This window comes from Lytechinus pictus, chromosome 17 (assembly GCF_037042905.1).
Source record: "Lytechinus pictus isolate F3 Inbred chromosome 17, Lp3.0, whole genome shotgun sequence".
Taxonomy (NCBI): domain Eukaryota; kingdom Metazoa; phylum Echinodermata; class Echinoidea; order Temnopleuroida; family Toxopneustidae; genus Lytechinus; species Lytechinus pictus.
This window is the reverse complement of record NC_087261.1, coordinates 5,804,804-5,827,032: the sequence shown is the minus strand read 5'-3', so window position 1 is coordinate 5,827,032 and position 22,229 is coordinate 5,804,804. Positions and strand designations below refer to the sequence as shown.

Genomic DNA, 22,229 nt, shown 5'->3' with positions numbered 1-22,229 from the left:
CGCGAGTCTTAATTTCAGTTACGGCAAGTGATGATTTTTTTTTTTTCATTCAGGGTATAACTGAAGTGTCTAATTAGTCTGGTCTGTTAGTGAAATTATATGGACACGGCAGATAAAAGCATGAAATTCTCTCCTTTGTATATGTATATGGATTAAAATAGGGTATGCTTAAAAATCTGACAGCGGGAACAGTGAACAAAATGGGAGAAAATGGCAGAATTTATAAATTTAACGTGGTCCGATATAGTCTAGTGCCAGTGCAAAAGTCAATACTCGTGCATTATTTTGCATTCACTTAGTTCTTAAATTCAGATCCATTTTGAACAGATATTCTGTTTGTTCTGAAATCTCAATGCGCCAAAATTTCTGAATGCAGATGCATAAACAGTCAGAAGAGGTGGTGGTAGAGGGGGTTGTAGGTATGTATATATATTTATACATACATATATATATATATATATATATATATATATATATATATATATATATATATATAGTGTGAAAGAAACGGATGAAGAGAACAATGGTAGGCGTAGCTTAAATCAAGGTTCCCCAGAGCTATCTACCCTTTTTGGAAAAATTGGTGATGCCGAAAAAATGTCTCTGCCGGGAATCAAACCCGGGCCCCCAGCTTTGAACGCCGGTGCCTTACCCAGTGCACTAGACCACAGAGACGGGTTAGTGGCTAGGGCGACCCCGATCCAATTGACCGTCAGATATATATATATATTGGCCTGTAATAAAGATGTGCAAGACACATTTTCCCATGTGTTGGAAATTGTGTTGCCATGGAAACAATATATTATGGAAAAATAAGGTAAAAATCTTGCAGTTATAACTACTTCCTCTCTTTTTAACAAATTCTCATGAAATCTGGCACACACATTAGTATTGAGGTGCAGATGTGTAAGACACAATTTCGTGTGTGTTTCAGAAATGTTATTGCCAAGGTAACAACACACTATATGGCGAAAATTAGGAAAAAACTTCCGATTCGAACTGCTTAATTAGTTTTCAAGCAATTGTCATGTTGTCATCAGACCTGGTTTTCATAATCAACCGGAAAGACTTTTATTGTATTAATTATAATTCATGGTCTTTACATGACTCTTGATCAGGGGATATACTTGTCTCCTAAAACACCTTTATGAAATAATGATTTATGAAAATTACTCCACGATAGCTGTTTCATGTTTCTTTGTTTTAGGCCTTATTATTTCTAACTAAATTTTAACTAATGTAATTTTTGCTTATGTTCTGTATTATGCCTTGTACATTTTTTTTCTATTATGTTGTTGAAATGCAAATTCAAACAACCAAACACACTGAAATAGAGTCAATAAATATGCATTTTTTGGTACTTTTCGTTAGTTTTCTTAATTGTGTTTTCTTCTTATATAAACAATCATCAGTTTGATTTTAAAGAGTCATTTTTGCATAAACCTCCACTGAATTTGCGAATTGTTTTATCAAAGAGTAAGACGATGTTTATATTGGCAATCCCAGGTAATACCTCCGACACCTTGAATTTTTTTTTTCAGCTATACCCTGTTCATATATACGATAATACCTGAATACTACGGTAACATTAATTTGTCTGGGGCCCTATTCGCTAAAAATGGAGGAAAAAATGCAATTTGATTAAATGACCCTTGTGCACAAACGCCATGGAAATGACTACATCTGTAAAATATTCGCAACATTTGGCGGATAGCTTGTATATAAACTCTTGTATAACAGATAATATTGCTATTTCAGAATTTCATTTATTGAATTGAGGTCAGATATTCATATAAATTGGTATTGGGAGAATACAAAGGTTGATTATTATACAAAACGTAACTGACCCTCTCGATTTTTTGGTCAACGTTGACCACCGATAGCATTTAAATTCATCCATTTTAATTTTCAAGAAATAACAATATTTGCAATTGGTTGCCAATCAATCATCGATACAAATGGTACACTGGCCTCTGAGGAGCAGAAGATAATTTAGCAGCTGATACATATATATTACTTAACGTTATGACAATGATAACTGACCTGATAGAAATATCCCGTTTGTTGCTTATGTCAATTTTGTAAACATTTTAGGGACAGCAGTACTAGATGATTAATGATAGACCTATCATTCTTTTAATCATCAATTTGAAGAAATATTATGGAATATAATATAATAACATACTTATGCAGGACCCGATGGTAGAGCAGTTGCATAACTGAAGTGGCTATTCTGGTTAAATAAAACGTTAGTATTATTATTTTATATGTTTACAAGAATAATTTTCTATTTATTTTGTAGGGCCAGGCTCGATTAGCACTTGTGCTATTTTCTGGTCCCATTTACCATCGTATTTTTATACATTTGTAGCTGTTATGCAATTTGTTTCATAACCTGTAAACATGTGAATATTGTTGGTAAATAAATAAATCAAATCAATTCATCAATTAATTAATCAATCAATCGATTAATTAATTTATTTCAGAAATGGGAGAATCTACATTAAAGGAAAATATAGGGAGAGAGAGGCAGAGGTATATATAGAGCGAGAGACAAAACCACCACCACCCCAAAAAAAAAAACAATTAAGCAAAAACACGTACTTGTTTCTCAAATATTTTTCTTGCAGAAAACGCATGAAAATACGGGAACTTGGAGTCCTTTCCATGTAGAGTAGGCATAAAGGGGAGGGTGCTCTATACCTGGGGAGGGGGTTGGGGTGGGAGGATGAACATCAATTTTTGTCATTGTTTTTTTCTCTTTGGTAATTAATTTAATACATCTTGTTAATATTTTATTTTGTAATTGTTGAAACGTATTAATTTCCGGTATCTTGAAGTTTGATGTATATTTTGTATAATCATATGGGATATGGATTTATTGTATAATTTATGACCATGTTAAACAAAATATGTACAACTTGTTCATGAAATGTGAATGTGTATTTTCATTCTAGTTTTTATTTGATATGATTTTTCTTTTGATTTACTAATTAAATAATAAATGAATGTTTTTTTTTCTTTTTATATATTTATTTATTTTTAGTTAATTAATTAATTAATTCATTCATTTATTTATCTTTTTCGGGGGGGGGGGGGGGCTTCGGTAAGTTGGAAAATATGTGACAACCATTTCAATACAAAAAAATGTCTTATCGTGGGCAGCATGTAAGTGGAGTAATATAAGTTTCCACCGGTCGCAATAAATCATTGTCAATTGTAATAGAAGAGAGCGTATATCAAATGTATGGTTCAATATGAGGATACGCGTTACTCTCTTTGCAAATGATTTTTCCCCTTGACAAACAATAATATCGAAAATATTGATAAAGTAAATTTGGTTGATGCCACAATCAATACCGATATATCACATTTTCTTAAGTATAAAGTGATGGTGGATTATGATCATACAACAATAACAAAAAGATTTTCATAGAATATCATTATGGTCTAGGGGTTAAGACTCTCATCTTTCAATCTGAGGGACGAGTATTCGATTCCCAGCCATAGCGTGTTTTCCTTCAGCAATATTTTTTTCTACATAGTGCTGCACTCAACCCAGGTGAGGTAAATGGTTACCCGGCAGGAAGAACTTCCTCGAAAGCTCAAGCACCCGATCTAGTCAGATGTGCTCCAACCGGGGTAATAATAACAATCGTGTTAAGCAGGGCTCGCTGGGAGAACAGTTTTCGGAACTGAAGTGGCAACCATCGGGAAATATGATGTTTTTATTATTATCATTAATCGGTATAATGTAAATGTCAGTTTTGCTACCGGGTAATGTCTTTACATATTATCAAACATAAAAAACACTATTATGTCCTACAAACGATATATATATGTTATCCATCTTTCGTTCTGTCCGTGCTATTGCAGCATGTCTTTCGAACCCTTGCCTGCATGGAGGAACTTGTGAGGAAACAGAAATTGGATTCTCTTGTATCTGCATCAATGGTTACCAGGGTAACAGATGCGAGAATGGTAAGTGACCCTAACCCTAATCCTAGCTCAATCCTAAACCTAAATCTAGACTTTATTTCCTGCAATTCTTTGCCACGATGTGAATCCATTTACTTGCAGCAATATTATCATACACTTCATTGTCTATATGAAATAAAAATAGAAATAATGAATAAATCCCATTTAATCTAAAAATTGAATCTGCGACGCACACACACGAGTCCTTTGGTAGAAACAATCCTCCCTAAAGCCGATGATGCATAAAACCATTTTGGCATTGGGATTTTTTTTGTCCCATTAAATAATTATCCAGTAGGAACTTTGTGTTTTGGGATCTAATCTATTCTGTGTTCATTTTCTTTCACTCACTCGGTATTGCAAGATCGCTGGAAAATATCAATATTTTAAAAAGAATTATGGTTTTGTATTTCATTTACACCCAATCAATAATTGAAGGATCAAGCAGTCCTTGAACCATTTCTTAATGATAATATTAATAAAATTTTGTGTTTTTATTGGATCGAAATCTATAGACATGAATATCCTGTCTGTAAAGCTTCTTGGTGATAATGTATCCGAGGGACCACTAGCTCTGACATCCCGTCCGCGCTCTAACACGTATGTCTTGATACATCAACAACAATGGAACATGAATCTTTCTCAGCTGGCATGTCAGTACCTAGGTTTTGAAGGTATTCAACACCCAGGGGGGGGGGGGGGGGTTCTCAAATTATAACAGGATACCTATGTGCCGCGCCAAAGCCGGGGGTCGGGGGCTCTTGAACTAAATCTTGGTCTTAAAACGGGGGTCTCCGGAACGGCTCTTGGATCAACGATTGCTAAAATGCAATGCTCTGGAACTGACCACATAAAAAAGCAGAATCTCCGGAACTCATTAGATCGTAGGCGTAATTGGTAGCGGCTATATTTAAAAAAAAAAGAAAAAAACACGCGCGCGTCTTGCTAGATTCATATCGGGCTTGCGCAAGCTAGCTGCGGGCGTCGGAGCTCGTCGCTCCGACCGGCTGAGTAGTTCATGATAGTCCAGGATAGGCCCCATAGAAACTTGACCAAACCTTGTTTTTTTATATATACAATATTTTTTGATGGTTTCTTGTCAATTCGAGGGTGTTGATTACGAATCTGGATGATCCCACTCGTGTAACCTTGAGCATTTTCCGCAAATTGGCAAAATCCAATATGGCCGCCAAAATATGCAAATTACCCATGAAAATCATAAAATTGTCCGCACATTGGCTATGAAATGCATGAAATCGTGTGGCAGGAGTGAAATACTCTCTGAAAAAACGATTTTTGACAAAATATTTATTTTCCTGATATTCGAAATGGCCGCCATAGGCCATTGTATACTCTATTATGTACAAAAATGAGCACTAAACCGCAAAAAATCGATGTATGAACGAAGTAATATATGCAAATCATCATTACTAACGAGATATATCATTTATTATGTCATATATGGGAACATTGCTGTATTTTTATATGTAAAATAGCCGCCACTGGCCAAAATAGTATTATGTACAAAGGCTAAGGCCGGGGCCAAAAAAATGACAAGAGTGATCACTAAAATGCATATTATTAAGATAAACGAGAGGACTACTGACTAAAAACATTATTGTTAATATGCCATTTATGTGATAAATGCTGTATTTTGAAATTCCAAATGGCCGCCATAGGCCCTATATTTATCATGTACAATGCGAATGGAGAAACTAATTTTCACACGAGTAAGAAACATAAAATGCATGTAATTGTAATCTACGAGTAAAATATTGTCTCACAACATGTTTTATAGCAAGACATATCATTTCGTTTGTCATGCATGAGATAAATGCTGTTTTATGAAATTCAAAATGGTCCCCTAAGGTCCTAACAGTATTATCTACAATGTGAATGGGGACATATAATTTTGTAAGAATTTTGATTTGCTTGACTATGACATCCATATAATCCTGTTGTATGAGTAAAATGTTATTTGAAAACACATATTTTTTTATTATAGCATTTCTTCTGCCATATAGGTGATAATACTGTATTTTGACATTCAAAATAACCTCTACAAGCCCTAAGTAAATTATGTAACATGCGAATAGGGAAACTAATTTTCACAAGAGTGAGAATCATAAAATGCATATAACTGTGATGTACGAGTAAAAATATTGTCTTAAACATGATTTCTAACTAAATACATCACATATTGGTCGTGGAGGTAATAAATGCTGTACTTTGAAATAAAATAATGGCTGCCATAGGTCCTAAAAGTATTATGTACATTGTAACATGGGACATATAATTTTGACGGAATTTGGCTTTGCTTGACTCTAAATATTGCATATAATTGTGAGTTGTGATGTAAGGGTGAAATATTGTCTAAAACCATGGTTTCTAACTAGATATATCATAATGTTGTGTAATTAAGGTGATAAATGCTGCATTTTTAAATTGAAAATTGCCACAATAGGCCCTTATCGTATAATATACAATTTGAGTGGAGACAAATAATGTTCACAAAAAGGGCATATGGCAGTCATTTTGAATGTTGAAATACAGTATTTATCACCTAAATTACATAAGATATGATATATTATGTTATAAATCATGTTTTCAGACTATATTTCACTCATACATCACCATTTGGCCAAGCAAAGCCAAATTCTGTTGAAATAATTTGTTCCCATTCACATTGTGCATAATACCGTAAGGGCCTGTAGCGGCCATTTTGACTTTCCAATAACAGTGTTTATCACCTAACTGGCAGAATGAATTATATATCTTAATAGAAATTATGCTTTCAGACAATATTTTACTCATAGATCGCTATTACGTGCATTTATGGTGCTCACTCCTGTGAATATTGGTTTCCCACTTTGCATTGTACATAATTATTACTGTTAATGTCTATGGCGGCCATTTTGAAAGTCAAAATACAGTATTTAACACAAAATTGAAACCTGAATGATATATTTCGTTAGAAAATACGTTTTTAGACAGTATCCCATTAATTTATCACATGTATATGCATTTTGGTGCTCACTCTCGTGATTTCTTTGCTCCTCTTTCTCATTGTGCATAGCACTTTTAGGGCCTCTGGCAGCCATTTTGAATATCAAAATACAACATTCATCACATACATGGGATATTTATAATGTCGTGTTGGGATCGGTTCGGTGATTATTGAAGGGAAGCGTAATAAGGAAACTTTGGCGAAAGGTATGCAGTTCAAATCACAAAGTATTTAATCATCAATATTCAGCTACAGTTCGAAGTACATGAAGATTCAGATATAATAGAAGACGATGAATATAAAATAATTTCGAAGTATAAGATTAAGATTCGAAGTGAAGTTAAATTAATACTGGATGGACATCTAAGTCTTGAAGTCAGTCAGTCAGGATTCGTGTGGGTCTAGTATTTTATCGTTGGTATTCTCTATCTCCAATAATCAAGAAGTCTTATTTATATCATTAGTTTTGGGGGTGTAACAATTTAAGGTGGGAGTGATCTCTAAATTCGATCTGATTGGTCTACATGTAACTGTCTATCAAACTTTCTCTGGTATAAGGGGTGTGGTGATTCTCTGTGCGAGTGACTGGGGCTGGAAGTGTGAGTCATACTTCATACTTCAGTCATACTTCAGTCAATGTTCATATATATGACATAATAAATGATATATCTTGTTAGTAATGAAGATTTGCATATATTATTTCGTTCATACATCGCAATTTTTTGCAGTTTGGTGCTCATTTTTGTGAAAATTAGTTTACCCTATTCATATTGTACATAATAGAGTATACAAGGGCCTATGGCGGCCATTTTGAATATCAGGAAAATAAATATTTTGTCAAAAATTATTTTTTCAGAGAGTATTTCACTCCTGCCACACAATTCCATGCATTTCATAGCCAGTGTGCGGACAATTTTATGATTTTCATGGGTAATTTGCATATTTTGGCGGCCATATTGGATTTGGCCAATTTGCGGAAAATGCTCAAGGTTACACGAGTGGCATCATTCAGATTCGTAATCAGCACCCTCGAATTGACAAGAAACCATTAAAAAATATTGTATATATAAAAAAACAAGGTTATGCCTCTTCTATCCTGGACTATGATGGGTGTGCAATGGAACGAGAAATGATAAATTTGAGAGTCTCCGGAACGGGGAAAAATAAGAATTTTTATGGCTTTCTGAATTGGTGATGCTCTGGAAGGGAAAATGGGGGTCGCAACCGCGGCAAATACGTATCACACATTAATACTGAGTACTCCCCGGGATTTAACACCTTATTGAGTATTATTTGCCGATCATCGTGGCTATCCATGTCATTGTCATCCTCGCTATTGTCACAGTCATCATAATCACCATCGTCATCATCATCATCATTATCATCATCATCATAATTATTATTATCATCATCACCATCATTACAATCCTCATCATTGCATATTGATATTTGTCTATACGGCATGCTAGTTAGCTCTTAATTCAAGTGCCCCTTTTTACTTAAATATTCATAATGATTAGAAAAAAAGAGGTTCGGGTAAGTGGAATCAAAGGTAGTGGCACAGTTTATTATAAGTATCATTTTAACAAATAGGTTTCTATGGCAAGGAATAGATTGGAGCTTGTTATACAAAATATTAAGATTAATGTACAACTAATATTTCAACACTTGAAGACTCCGGTACCTTATCAAAATATGATTTTATGATTGCAAGGGCAAAGGGGAAGGCTGATTAGTTCTTGTAGTACCTGTCTACATGATACAATCGTTCATATTTTTATTCAATGTATGGAAGCATCGTGTTCAGTCACACGTTCTATATATGTATGTGTATATATGTAGTATATGTATATATTTGTTCGACAAAGCTTGTGATTTTCTTTCTTTACATTCCCGCATCTCAAACAAGGAGTATTTGCTACTGTAAGTGGTGCGGTGTATGATTTCATCGCCCCTTCTGAGGTTGTATCAGTGGTGTGTCCTGATGACGTCATGAACATAACTGAGTGCTGGTACGAGACTAGAGTTGGTGGAATCAACGAAAGCGAGACTATAGCCGTAATATGTTGCCCTGGTGAGTATATCTGCTATGCAACTATTGTTGAACTACTATTACTACCACTACTTTTGCTATTAGTTTTTAACTAAATACATAATCATCACCATTATCATCAAGATAGCTTAAATCAAGTATTTATTAACTCTTTAAATGCCGTTGGCAGCTATGCGTGCCCTTAGCCCTCTAATGCCATTGGCACGTATGCGTGCCCAGATAACTTTATTTTTTTAAACCAATTTTACAGCCAGAAAATCAACACCATATTCTCTGTTTTTTATGTTGTTATACTGGCCAGGAATTCACAATTCATTTTATCATATAAAAAATAGTGGTTTACATAGACATTTTTTGAGTAAAATTGTATTTTTGCATCATTATTTTCAAGAGTTGATTTCGGATATTGCTGCGATCTGAATCAAGATTTCCCCTATTGACACGTGTGATATAACGGTTGTGTGTAGCAATACACGTACTTCTATGGGCAGAGCAAAGGCGAATGTGCGAAGACATTCAGCTCGGAATTGACCAATGACCGAGCGGTACGATGTTCCTCACCCAACACTACTCGCCCATTCGCTATTGTTATATGAATATTCATGAGCTATCGATCAGGTCTTTTGCAGGCCTGTATGGTAGTATTCTTGTGTCAAGGCTTTTTTCTGCCTGCAATTGTGCACGGTTTGGGGATTTTTTTTTTTTTGGGGGGGGGGCGGGGGAAAGGTCTTATACATTGTTTTTAGCATTGTCACAAAATTGTTCTCGTTATAAATATATTAGTAAAGAAGCCTGTCATTTCCAACTCTCGTCTGCGCACTGCAATCATCACACTCATTATTTATTTATTCATTTATTATTGTTATTAATATTATCATTATTAGTATTAGTTGAGAACACCAATGATTGATGCAATTTAATGTGTATAATTCTACATGTTTGTTACGTAACATTTATATTTATATTTTATTTCTGATTGTAAGCGCTGTGATACTTTTTGTGTATAAATAACCATTATTATTATTATTATTATTATAATTATTATTATCATTATTGTTATTGTTATTGTTATTATAATTATTATTATCATTATTCTTCTCTTTCACCTTCTTTTTAGTATAAAAGGGATGGTCCCGGCTGAAAGTATTTATAGTTTTATATACAAAGCAGAATTCACTGAGCAAAATACCGAAATTTTCATCAAAATCGGATAACAAATAACAAAGTTATTGAATTTCAAAGTTTAGTAATATTTTGTGAAAACAGTCATAAATATTATAATTATATATTATGTCATAAAATGATTGTAATCATATCAATTTCATTTCCGCTGCAGCCAAACTCTCTCTTCATAAACTTAAGATCAGGTAAATAATGGTTCATATTCGTTTGTGTTTTTATAGCCCATACCATTATAAAAAAGAATTATTGATATTGTTACGCTTATTAATATCATATTCAAACTTCTCACAAAAATATTAATTGTTCAATTTTCTCCTCGAATAAAATAGGACGAAGAAAAAAGAGAGTGATAATTAACCCTTTGCGTGCGGGCCCGCGAATCCCGATACCTTTCCCTGCGGCGGAGCCGTTTTGGTACATTGCTGGTATTTGGATCTGTGGCGGTGTTTTCCGAATCAATTGCTAATTGCGCCAAACTAAAGTATTTTCAGGATTTTTAGTAAATGTAAATATGAAAGAGCAGACATTTTTTTCTTTCTAGAAACAAAGGTATTGCTTCTCAAATCAACAGAATAGTTAAGAAATTTACGAGGAAAAAGTCGTGTTATTTTGTAAAATCTTCGCTTTTCCCCAAGTCATGATGACCGTTTTGATAGATTTAATTGTGACATACTTAATTTTTGAGAATAGGACCTCCCGCCTTCGGCACATATACGTTGGAATTATGGAATTCATAAATGGCTCATTATAACCATATTCACTTTATACTCCCTTTTTGCCAGCAAAACGATGATGGGTAAATTCCCCTACACGCTGAGCTCATATGTCAAATCTGATATCATATACTACTAAATGAAAAAAAAAATGGATCAAGAAAATTTGATAACAACACCAAATTACGTACCAATTTTGGTGGAAAAAATAAGCATCAAATTTGCATCAGTTACGGAAAGAAACCTAAATATTATTTTGATATTCAACAAAATATATGATGTCAATGTGGCAAGGGCGAAATAAAAAGTATGATGTGTGTAAGGAAGAAAAACAAGAGAAAATGGGAGTGAGCGAATCAAGCGAGTAAACGCACTTTTCATGATCTTTTCACTTTTCATAATTCTGTGAATGTCAATTCTGTGAATTCTGTGAATGTCATGCATTTTCCGCAATGCTTTTTTTATTCTTCCTCATTTGTTTTATTAGCGAGAAATAATTTATATCAATCAATGCATAATTTCTTCCGATGTTCCGCTTTCTTTTGTTTCTCCCTTTTTGCCAGCAAAAAGATAATGGGTATATTCCCCTACACGCCGAGCTCATATGGCAAATCTGGAAGCATAAACTGGATTACTACTAAATGGAAAAAAAATATATATCAAGCAAATTTAATAATTGGAAATGTAAATTGTACTAACATATCGAGTATGTTGATTGTGCATAAGTCCTACTGCATGAATATTGACAATGCACGGTATAAAGAAATTTAGTGGTGTCACTTATATATCATTTGAACAGCAAATAATGTCCATTTAATTTATTATTTCAGGGAAGGGGAAGTAAAAATAATCCTTACTAGATTGATATTTTAATGACGGGGTAATTATAAATATCACAAATAAAGAGGTGTAGAAAATATAATTTCTGATATTGTCGAAAGCAATATCTTACTTTTCTGATAGATGATCAATTACAAACATATTATTTGAATAAACAATCGTAAGGTTCAACAATTTATAAAGATCTAAATTTCTACAAATTGTTAGTAATTTCTACCTTCACACCCCATTGCTTCGTTATTTATGTTCCCTCTTTTATCTTTCAATTTCCTGTATTTTTGATTTGTCAAGGATTATATAGCCTATACATTTCTTCAATCTTAAATCTTATCTTTATCCTTTATTTCTAAATTTGCAAAATAGGCTTCAGCTACAAGTTAATTAAATTATTTTAAACTATTTGTTTTTCTTTATGCTTTTGATAAGTGGAAGTAACAATGCCAGTGTTTGTGCTGGTGGTCGTGGTGGTGGAGGTGTGCTGTTTCCCCGTGATTTCTTTCTCGACATTATCCATGCCATCTTTACCATCATCACTATCATCATCATCATCATCATTTAGATTACAGGAAATTTGACGCATATTGTCGATGCTAAATGTCTTAAAGTCGAAACAGTGTTGGGGAAAGAGACAGAGGAATCTTAATCTTGATCTCAACGGAGAGAAAAGCTATTGTGCGTATCGGAACCTTTGAAAGTATTCAATTGTCAAATCAAAAGACGCGCGCGTGGCACGATTTCTATGAACATCCTGTGCTAAATTGCTCTCCTCGATAATAGGTCAGGAGGGAGTGCGGATTAGACATTCCTCATGAAAGAGAGTCTGGGGATCTATTGTTCATGACTTGGTGGAATGAACAATAAAAATGCAGTCGCTATCAGACAGGTGGCTACTTTGCTCGCTTGCGGAATGAATGAAGCCTAAAGTTTGAAAATAATCAATTATTCAAAGACATAATATGCAATGGGGCCCTTTTTTTGTCTAAAATTTCCATTATATTTTCATATTCATATTGCATTATATTATCCACACGAAAAAGAATATCCGGCATGTATTGTCCATTCCTTGGCATGTACGAGATGCATAGTTGGCCCAGATTACAGTCTGTAAATTGTCAGAATACCAGTATTATAATGACTGTAATCACAAAATTCTAATTGCGTAATTATTCATTATGTTTATCTTAATTTTGGTTACCCTGGAAGCCGCGGGGGGGGGGGGGTCTCTTACTTCAAAACGGCTCAACATTAACATTTTTTGACAGTTTAAAAATGAGTGTTCACAAATATCAACGTTCATAATATTTTAATACTTTGCCAAAAACGCCCATATTATTTTGTGGGATTTTACACCCCAAACCTGTTAGTATTGAATCTGTCCGATCCCTCTTTATCTATATTTCAATATATCATCTTTAGTTTTCTATATTTTGTCTCCTTCTGACTGGCAATAACTTTGTTACAGTCGAAAGCCCGTATAGTATGTACGACGAATCGACCCTGACAAAATATGGCCAAACTTTTCACTGATTCATGCTTAAAGCCCCTTTCACAATTGACGTACGACCATTTGCGACCTTTTGGTCGTGCGACAGGCTGCAACAGGCATCAATCGCTAGTCATCTCATAAGATCGCACAGAGGCTTTCACAGTTGCAACAGCTGTCGAACAACAAAAACAACCAGTAAACCCCGTTGCACGAGTAAGTCGCATATGCTCTTATTGTGCTCGTGCGATCACATGCGAGTGTTGCACGAGGGATTGCGAGTGGAACGGTCGCATACATGCGAATGAAACGGTAGTGCAATGTTGTAAGCCGTTGCGATCGGTCTTGCAACAGTCTTATGGCCCATATTATTATCGCAACCAGTCGCAAGACAGGTCTATGTACATGTAGGTCGCTTGCACATGTGCAAGTGTTGTACGACCTCCAGTCAAGTAAATGCGACTACTTAGTTGTGCCACCTCTCGCACCAAGTCGTACAACGTTGAACAACACTCGCACGATGATCGCCCGAGCGATGGTACGACCCCGGGTACGGCCTGATGCGAGTGAATCGATCGTATTTGATCGCGTTCGGATTTTGAACATGTTCAAAGTTCAGATGTGACCAGTCACGACCACCTCGAGTTCGTGCGACCGTCTACAACGACTGCGAGTGCTCGCAAGACACCAAGAGATCGATCGTGCAACAACAAGAAAAAACTGTTGCAGGCGGTCGTAAACTGGTCGGACGTCAATTGTGAAAGGGGCTGAACAGTCGCATACAAGCGAATGCAACGGTAGTGGAATGTTGTAAGCCATAATTTCGATCGATCTTGCAACAGTCTTATATTATCGCACCCAGTCGCAAGACTGGTCTCTGTAGGTCTCCAGCACATGTGCAAGTGTTGTACGACCTCCAGTCGACTAAATGCGACTATACTTAGTTGTGCCACCTCTCGCACCAAGTCGTACAACGTTGAACAACACTAACACGATGGTCGCCCGACCGATGGTACGACTTGTTGCGAGTGAATCAATCGTATTTGATCGCGTTTGGATTTTGAACATGTTCAAAGTTCAGATGCGACCACTCACGATCACCTCCGACCACCTCGAGTTTGTGCGATCGTCTACAACGACTGCGAGTGCTCGCAAGACACCAAGGGATCGATCGCGCAACAACAAGCAAAAATTGTTGCAGGTGGTCGTAAACAGGTCGTACGTCAATTGTGAAAGGGGCTTTAGAACGATAGTTGAGTGGGTCGCAAATGTTTGTTGCCGACACTGGATAGAAATCGCCTACATTATCCAAAACAGTATATAGTTGAGTGCATCGCACACCACAACTCGTATCCAGGTTACGATTTTTCTAAAACATGTTTTGCATTACGACAATATTGACAAGAATTGAAATGACATAATATTTACACTGCGCTAATAATTTTGTTTCCCCAATAGCGGTAGTTTCGGAATACCGCGCATTCTGAAAAATTACAGGGTCTTGTTTTGAAGACTACACGAATGTAAGGGTACGGTTGGCTGCACTGTGAAGATACATGGCTCCAATATATTATTGTGTGTGTTTGCGTGGGGATCGCAGCTGTGCTGTGATTGGTCACTTGATCGACGACAATGCCCTTTTTTGGAAAGGTCGGTTTCAATTACGTGTGTATAAACCCTCTCACATTTCAGAGGAAATAACTTGAATAGCAAAATAGTATTTCATTAAAAAGAGCATTATTTTTCATATTTCTGTTTGTTCAATTTCATCAATAGATACGTCATTTGAAAGGGTAAACATTGAACTTTCATTTTATCCTCTTAATTTGTTGGTATCTCTATAATTACTGAGGTTATTTACTCTTTGAAATGTTCATGAAATCATAATTTTCTATGTTTTACTTATTGAAAAAAAACGATGTAAAATATTTCATCTTTTCTCAATTTTTCCGATTGCAAATATGAAAGGTCATAACATGATCATAAAGTTCATGAACCATGCATCATTTCATATGTAGAAGGTTTCATTATACAACGTATGGGTAAAGAGATATGACCGTTTTAAAATCGGTCTCTGCTTACGTTTCGGTCAATTTAGGATTCCCTCGAATATCCCTGGCACTAGAGGGGTATTGGGCATGGCATAGTAAGAGTTAATTACTGATATTATGATAAGACATATGGAGAGGAGTAGACGTATAGTAGTTTTTATGGTATTGTGGTAATATACTACAGAGGGAGTTGAATTTATATTTCTTCTAATAATCATCGCTATTGTGAGTCTTTTTTTAACTGATTGAAAAGAAAAACCCAGGCTTGATTAAAAGAATCATTGAGATTTTGTCATTTTGATTACAGCCCTGTCACCAACATTTGCAGTACATTGATATATATTAAGTTATGGTGTGATCAGGGGAGCATTATATCAACATGTTGTCAGATCTGTCAACTTTCCTTGCTTTTGATTGGCTGAAAAGCAGTGTTACTATGGTAACTCTCGGATAAAACAGGACCTGTCGGGGAAAAAAGTCCTACAAGTCAATGGAACGCTGTTTAGTTGTCACTGATAAATAATTATAAAAAAAAACCCGGGGGCATCATAAAATATACAGTCAAGCTGCCAAATAGACATGCCAAACTTAATTCCAGATTAACAGTTAAAGACATGTCTGGTGTTCGATGCCAAATTGTCCCAGATGATTTTCTTCTTCTGTTAACAATGTGTATATCTTAAACCTTGGTTTATTGCACGGACAAGAACATGGGCTCAGGTAGAGTGTGTGTGGAAAAAGAGGACAATGTGATCTAAAATGAAATGAAATGATTAGCATGATTAGGACGCAATGTATTACCGTATTCACTTCTATTGTTTATTCAATATTATTTCAAAATATGATTTTATAACGAGTTTCCTTCCATTTACCACAGTGAACTCCTGTAATGTATCTGGTAGACCTCTTGGCCTTGAAAGTGGTGCGTTGCCTGATTCGGCAATATCTGAGTCGGGTTGCTATGGAACTGGTAACCTGTACTGCGGTCGTTCTGGTCGGTTAAACGCTCTGTCTACCTGGATTCCATTCTATTCCAATGAGTATCAATGGATGCAGGTCCAATTCGAGTCCAGTTATATCATAACGGCTGTAACCGTTCAGGGAAGGCACAACGCCTATCAGTGGGTCACATCATTTGTCGTTTCTTCTAGTCTGGACACCATTACTTGGACTGATTACCTAAATGTGTACTCTGGATCAGTCGAGGTAATTAGAAATGAAAAAAATAACGACTTTAGCAGGTTTTGTGTTCTGTATGTAATGGATTTATAATTGAAATATTACTATGGAGCCTATGGAGTTCAAGTTATTCCATAAGGTGATATCTACATCTTCTCATGAATAATACTTATAATGTAACAATATTGAATAGAAATGTACTCATAAAATATGTTTCAAGGGTCAATTCTCGTTCATCTGCAGTTTCATGTTAAAAAAAAATAGAAAAACTCTGTTTCTATTTTATGATCCAGATGTCTGTATCATTTTTCATAAGAAAGAGAATTCAATATAGCTTGGAACCCAAGATTTACTTTAGTATACATTGAAATCATCGAAACTTTTGTCCAGCCAACCATCAGACATTTTTTTTTTATTTGAAGTTACCTGAACATGACGCTATTCGTTCTTGTTTTAGTTTGCCCCCCCAACTTCCTCCGAATAAAATGAAATGGTTTGGTTTACAAAAGAAACAACAGACAATGTTATCTATGTTGCTCAGAATTCTCACTTATGCTGTTTGTAAAATTAAACGAAAACTTTACTCATAGTCATAAGGACATTTTTTTCTCTAATTATCCTTTTAATTATTCTTTAAATGGAATCCTATTCCAATTTTAATCAAGCCAAATTGTACCCGTAACTGTAGTCAGAAATATTATTTAGTCGAATTGATATTCGATATTCAGTATTGATAATGCTGCTTGTTTGCTATGGGTAAATTGGTTTCCGATCGAATCACCCCCAAAGAAGATAATAATGAACTTTGGTAAAAAAAACATATATAAAAAAAAAACAAAGAAACCAGCCCCTCCGACAAATTTCGCATTTTTTTAAATTACCGATTACATCGCTACAATGAAAACGATACGCATTGCTTTATTATTATTCTGAAACATGTTTTCTGACCAGTTAAGAGGAGTCCTCCAGCACATCGAGAATAATTTGTAATTGATATGGTTTTTGTCTCTCTACTATCATTGTTATAAACCTTTGCTTTTATTTACCAAATGGCGATTTTTCACAGATAAATATTCCTAGATTTATGATTTCTTATGTGTGTAACCTGTTGAAATCATAAGTCTTGTATTTTGCAATCATGCATACAGTATTTTTCGTCCAATTAAACATTGTCCCATATAGGATTACGATTGACTTGTCAAAATTTTTTTTTAACGATTTGTCATAAAAGATTTGGTCGTTAAGTAAGCATGTATTAGAGCATGACTAATGATCATGGGTGAACTGCATAGACCTTTGCCTAATCTTTTTATTTCTCTTCTCTTTCCCTTCACATTGGCAAATCATTACGTAATACATACTGCACAATCGAGTGACAACCTATACCAAATGTCAAGTTTTTTGTACTTGCTCTGTAATTACAAACGCTGCTGGTTTTATTCATAAAACAACCTTTGTTGGTTTTGCTATTATTAAAAAAAGAAAAGAAAAAAATCTTTGTATAATAAAAAGAAAGAAAGGGAGAGAGAAGGGAAAAACACCCTTTCACGTATCGTTGCCAGTATGTTGACTATGCTTATGAACTACAATGGCTGAGCCATTATCGTACTTGACATTCCTTAAGTATTTTTTCCCGCCATTTCTCAAATTTCATCCCTATACATACGCCCATTGTATGTCAACCGCTTAATCTCTCAATCCAATTAAGCATTGTTCCAAATTGGTTTACGATTGACATATCAAAATATTTTAAACGGTTTTTTCTTTTAAATTAAAGATTTGGTTGACGTGCGAGCATGTATAAGAATATGACTGTTGACCCTGGGCGAACTGCATTGACCTCGCCTAATCTTTTTTAATTTACTTCTCTTCTCTTTCCGTTTACAATGGCAAAATTCATTACGTATCATTCATGTATCATTGCCAGTATGTTGACTATGCTTATACAACTGTATGTCAATTGAACTACAATGATTGAACCATTATCGTACTTAACATTCTTTAAAGGAGAATGAAACCCTTGAAACCAGCTGAATCCATATCAAAGAGAAAAATACTTGTATACTATGTTCCAATTGATACACGAGCACCACTTTCAAACATGAACACACCTTCACGCACACACACAATCACCTGCACCACTTGCATACTTGCAGTTGACCTCTCTCCAAACCTCCGGTACTTTACATTTTCACGCCCCCCTGTCTGAATCACATACTTTTACCCCGGACATTATCATTGATAATTCACAAGATAGCAAATATTACACTCCCCAAGAATTCAACAACAAATTTAATAATACTTCAGACAATATTTCACTTTTTCATGCAAACATACGAAGTATAAATAAGAACTTTGAATATTTAGTTAACCTCTTACACTCGTTAAACAACTTTCCCTTTTCCGTAATTGGCTTAACCGAAACATGGCTACATGAAAATTCCCCAGATATTTTTAATCTACCTAATTATAATTTAATAAGGACAGACCGTAAAGAAAGAAGAGGTGGTGTTGCTTTTTATATTTCACATAATCTTAAATTCTCAGTTCGTTCTGATGCAAATTTATCTCATGCTGAGTCTTTGTTCATAGAGATCGATCATAGGATTGGTTTATAGACCCCCTAATTCAAATACAGACCTCTTTCATGATGAATTAGAGCAACTTCTATATAACATAAGAGATGAAAACAAACATATTTTTCTACTCGGCGATTTTAATATTAACTTCTTGCCCTCAACCGATAATAATAATGCAACTAATTTCATGAAATTGATGTACTCATTTGGCTTTCTTTCTATTATTAATAAACCCACCAGAATTAATCTGAATTCATCAACTCAGATTGATAACATTTTTTCGAACGTCCATAATAGCATAGCTATCGGAGGGATCCTCTGTTCTGAGGTTTCGGACCACCTACCTATATTTTTAACTTGTAATTGTAAACTATCTTACCCAAATTCCAAAAAAGAATATCTTTATCGTAAAGAATCTAAACAAAATATAGAATTATTAAAGCAAGATTTATTTTTAGAAGATTGGGAAGACGTTTACGATGAAGTAGATCCCAATAGTGCTTACAATCACTTTAATAATAAATTAAAACATTATTATGAACAAAATATCCCTTTAGGTAAAGTTAAAACCCAACGTAATAAGCCCCAAAATCCTTGGATAACAAAAGGTCTACTGAAGTCAATACAGACACGCAATCGACTCTACAGTGCGTATCAAAAAAAGTTTACACTTTGGAAAAATCCTGTAAAATTATACATTTGTAATATCCTGAAGATTTTCCCACATTTTAACATTGGTACAGATCCATTCAAGCAAATTACGATATAACTGTATAAAAATATTTCCGCTTGAGTGAGCACCACTTACTTTTGAAAAGTTAGTGAAAAATGATTTGCGCAGAACTTTGAAATAGTTATGCGAATAAAAGGAGACCTTAATCATGAAGAACACGTTGAATTTAGCTAGTAAAATCTATTTGAAGATATCTTTCACCTTTTTTTAACTTGTTTCCTTGCCCAAAACACTTCAAAGAGTGCATTGCGCCCCACCCCACTTCCCCACAAACCAAGGCCATCAAGACGATATTTGCTTTACCCGGAGCTGTGATTTACATGAAATGGCTTAGGCTTGATTTTCATCTTGTTAATCATTGTTAAGCTTGGGAAAAGTGTGGAGAAACAAGTATTAAATGAAAAATGAAATGTAAACCCACTTTAAATGATAAAAACTTAGTGAAAAAATGCTGGAGATGTCTGATGTAAACTTTTGTACACTTCAGCTATGTCCTTAAATCCAGTTGGCACAAAAAGGGTTAAGTTTGTGCTTACTATGTGTTGAAATTTCAATTTGGGTTGCAAAATTGTTACAAAATGCTTGAATATATCCGTTTTATCTAAATTGACTAAAAGTACAAGGGAAATGTATGAGAAATGTTTCCCAGGGTAAGTTTGACTTCGCCCGTTCCCCTTGACACAGCGTGAAAACGAGCATTTCTGCGCAAACAGATTTCTGCGAGCTTTACAAAAATGGACAGTGCTCACTCAAGTGTAACATTCTCTCAAAACTTTTACTTTCATTTGATAGATGAGACCCAAACCCAAGATTATATGTGAAAATATTATCCACATGTTGTATATTTTTCAATTCCCAGGGCTTTTTCAAAGTGTAAACTTTGTTTTGATACGCACTGTATAAGTCCCATTTGCGCAATCCAACTGATAATTCCTTAAAACATATAAGATATATGGTAATAAACTAACTAAATTGATTCGAATATCCCGAAAATTGCACTATACTAACAAAATAAATAATTCCAGTGGAAATACAAATATAACTTGGAAAATTATTAAAGAAGTCTTGGGTACAAAAACCCACCCCCCACCTAATGAAAACATTACTCTTAATGGATCAAAAATACTTCATCCCAGTCTTAATGCAAACTCATTCAATTCTGTCATTATTCATTATCTGTCAGATCCAAATCAGGAGTCTCTTTTTTAACCCCAACAAACCCTTCTGAAATTATCAACATTGCCCGTACCCTTCACAATTCTAGATCTTCTGGGTCTGATGGCATCAGTATGATTTTACTTAAGCAAATAATTCACCCTCTTGCTAGCCCCTTGGCTCACATATTTAATAACTCCTTATCTCAAGGCGTTTTCCCAAATTTATTTAAGATAGCTAAAGTCAATCCAATTTTTAAGAAAGACAATCCCCACGAAATAAGTAATTACCGTCCCATCTCTTTACTTCCAACAATATCAAAAATTCTAGAAAAAATAGTATACACAAGACTTTACAAATTTATCAACAAACACAATATTCTCAATTCGAATCAATATGGTTTTAGAAAAAATTATTCAACAGACTCAGCTTTACTTCAAATTTATGACAAAATAACTAATGCCATAGCAAATAAAGAACACGTAATTGGTATTTTTTGTGATTTAAGTAAAGCATTTGATACTCTTAACCACGATATTTTACTCTCCAAACTCAATCATTATGGAATACGAGGCCAATCTCTCTTATGGTTCAAAGATTACTTGAATAATCGAAGGCAATATGTCACTTTTAATAATAATGACTCTGATTCTCTTTTAGTTCGATGTGGTGTTCCCCAGGGTTCGATTTTATGTCCCCTTTTATTTTTACTCTATATTAATGATATTATAAAAACCTCCTCTATTTTGTCATTTGTCTTATTTGCCGACGATACAAATATATTTTATTCTCATCAAGACCTTAATTCATTAAACAATGTAGTAAATCGTGAAATTTACAAGGTATCTCACTGGTTTAAGGCCAACAAACTTTCTTTAATTACAAAAAGACACATTTTATGTATTTCAGACATCAATCTCATAATATCAACACACCGATTTACATTAACATTGACGGTACGCCTTTAGAACAGAAAACCAATTCTAAATTTTTGGGTGTAATTATGGATGAATTTCTGTCTTGGAACCAACACATACACCATAATACAATGTGCGTTTCAAAAAGTATTGGAATCATTTCAAAGTTAAAATTCCTTCTTCCTCATAAAACTTTATTCTTATTATACAATTCGTTAGTTCTTCCATATATATCATACTGCAATATCGTTTGGGCAAACTGTGGCTCTTCTAAACTAAACTCTATATTTAAACTACAAAAAAGAGCTATCCGTATATGTACAGGCTCACATTACTTGGCTCATACTGACCCATTGTTT

General features: G+C 34.6%; 1 protein-coding gene across 1 annotated transcript in view; it reads left to right on the top strand.

Moving 5' to 3' along the window:
• Positions 1-22,229, top strand: part of LOC129280424 (lactadherin-like) — a 43,826-nt gene that overhangs the window by 13,640 nt on the left and 7,957 nt on the right. Inside the window, exons 4-7 of the mRNA XM_064112487.1 lie at positions 3,877-3,981; positions 4,494-4,652; positions 8,895-9,059; positions 16,185-16,513. Of these exons, the coding sequence (XP_063968557.1) occupies positions 3,877-3,981; positions 4,494-4,652; positions 8,895-9,059; positions 16,185-16,513 (758 nt within the window). The remainder of the gene's footprint in view (positions 1-3,876; positions 3,982-4,493; positions 4,653-8,894; positions 9,060-16,184; positions 16,514-22,229) is intronic.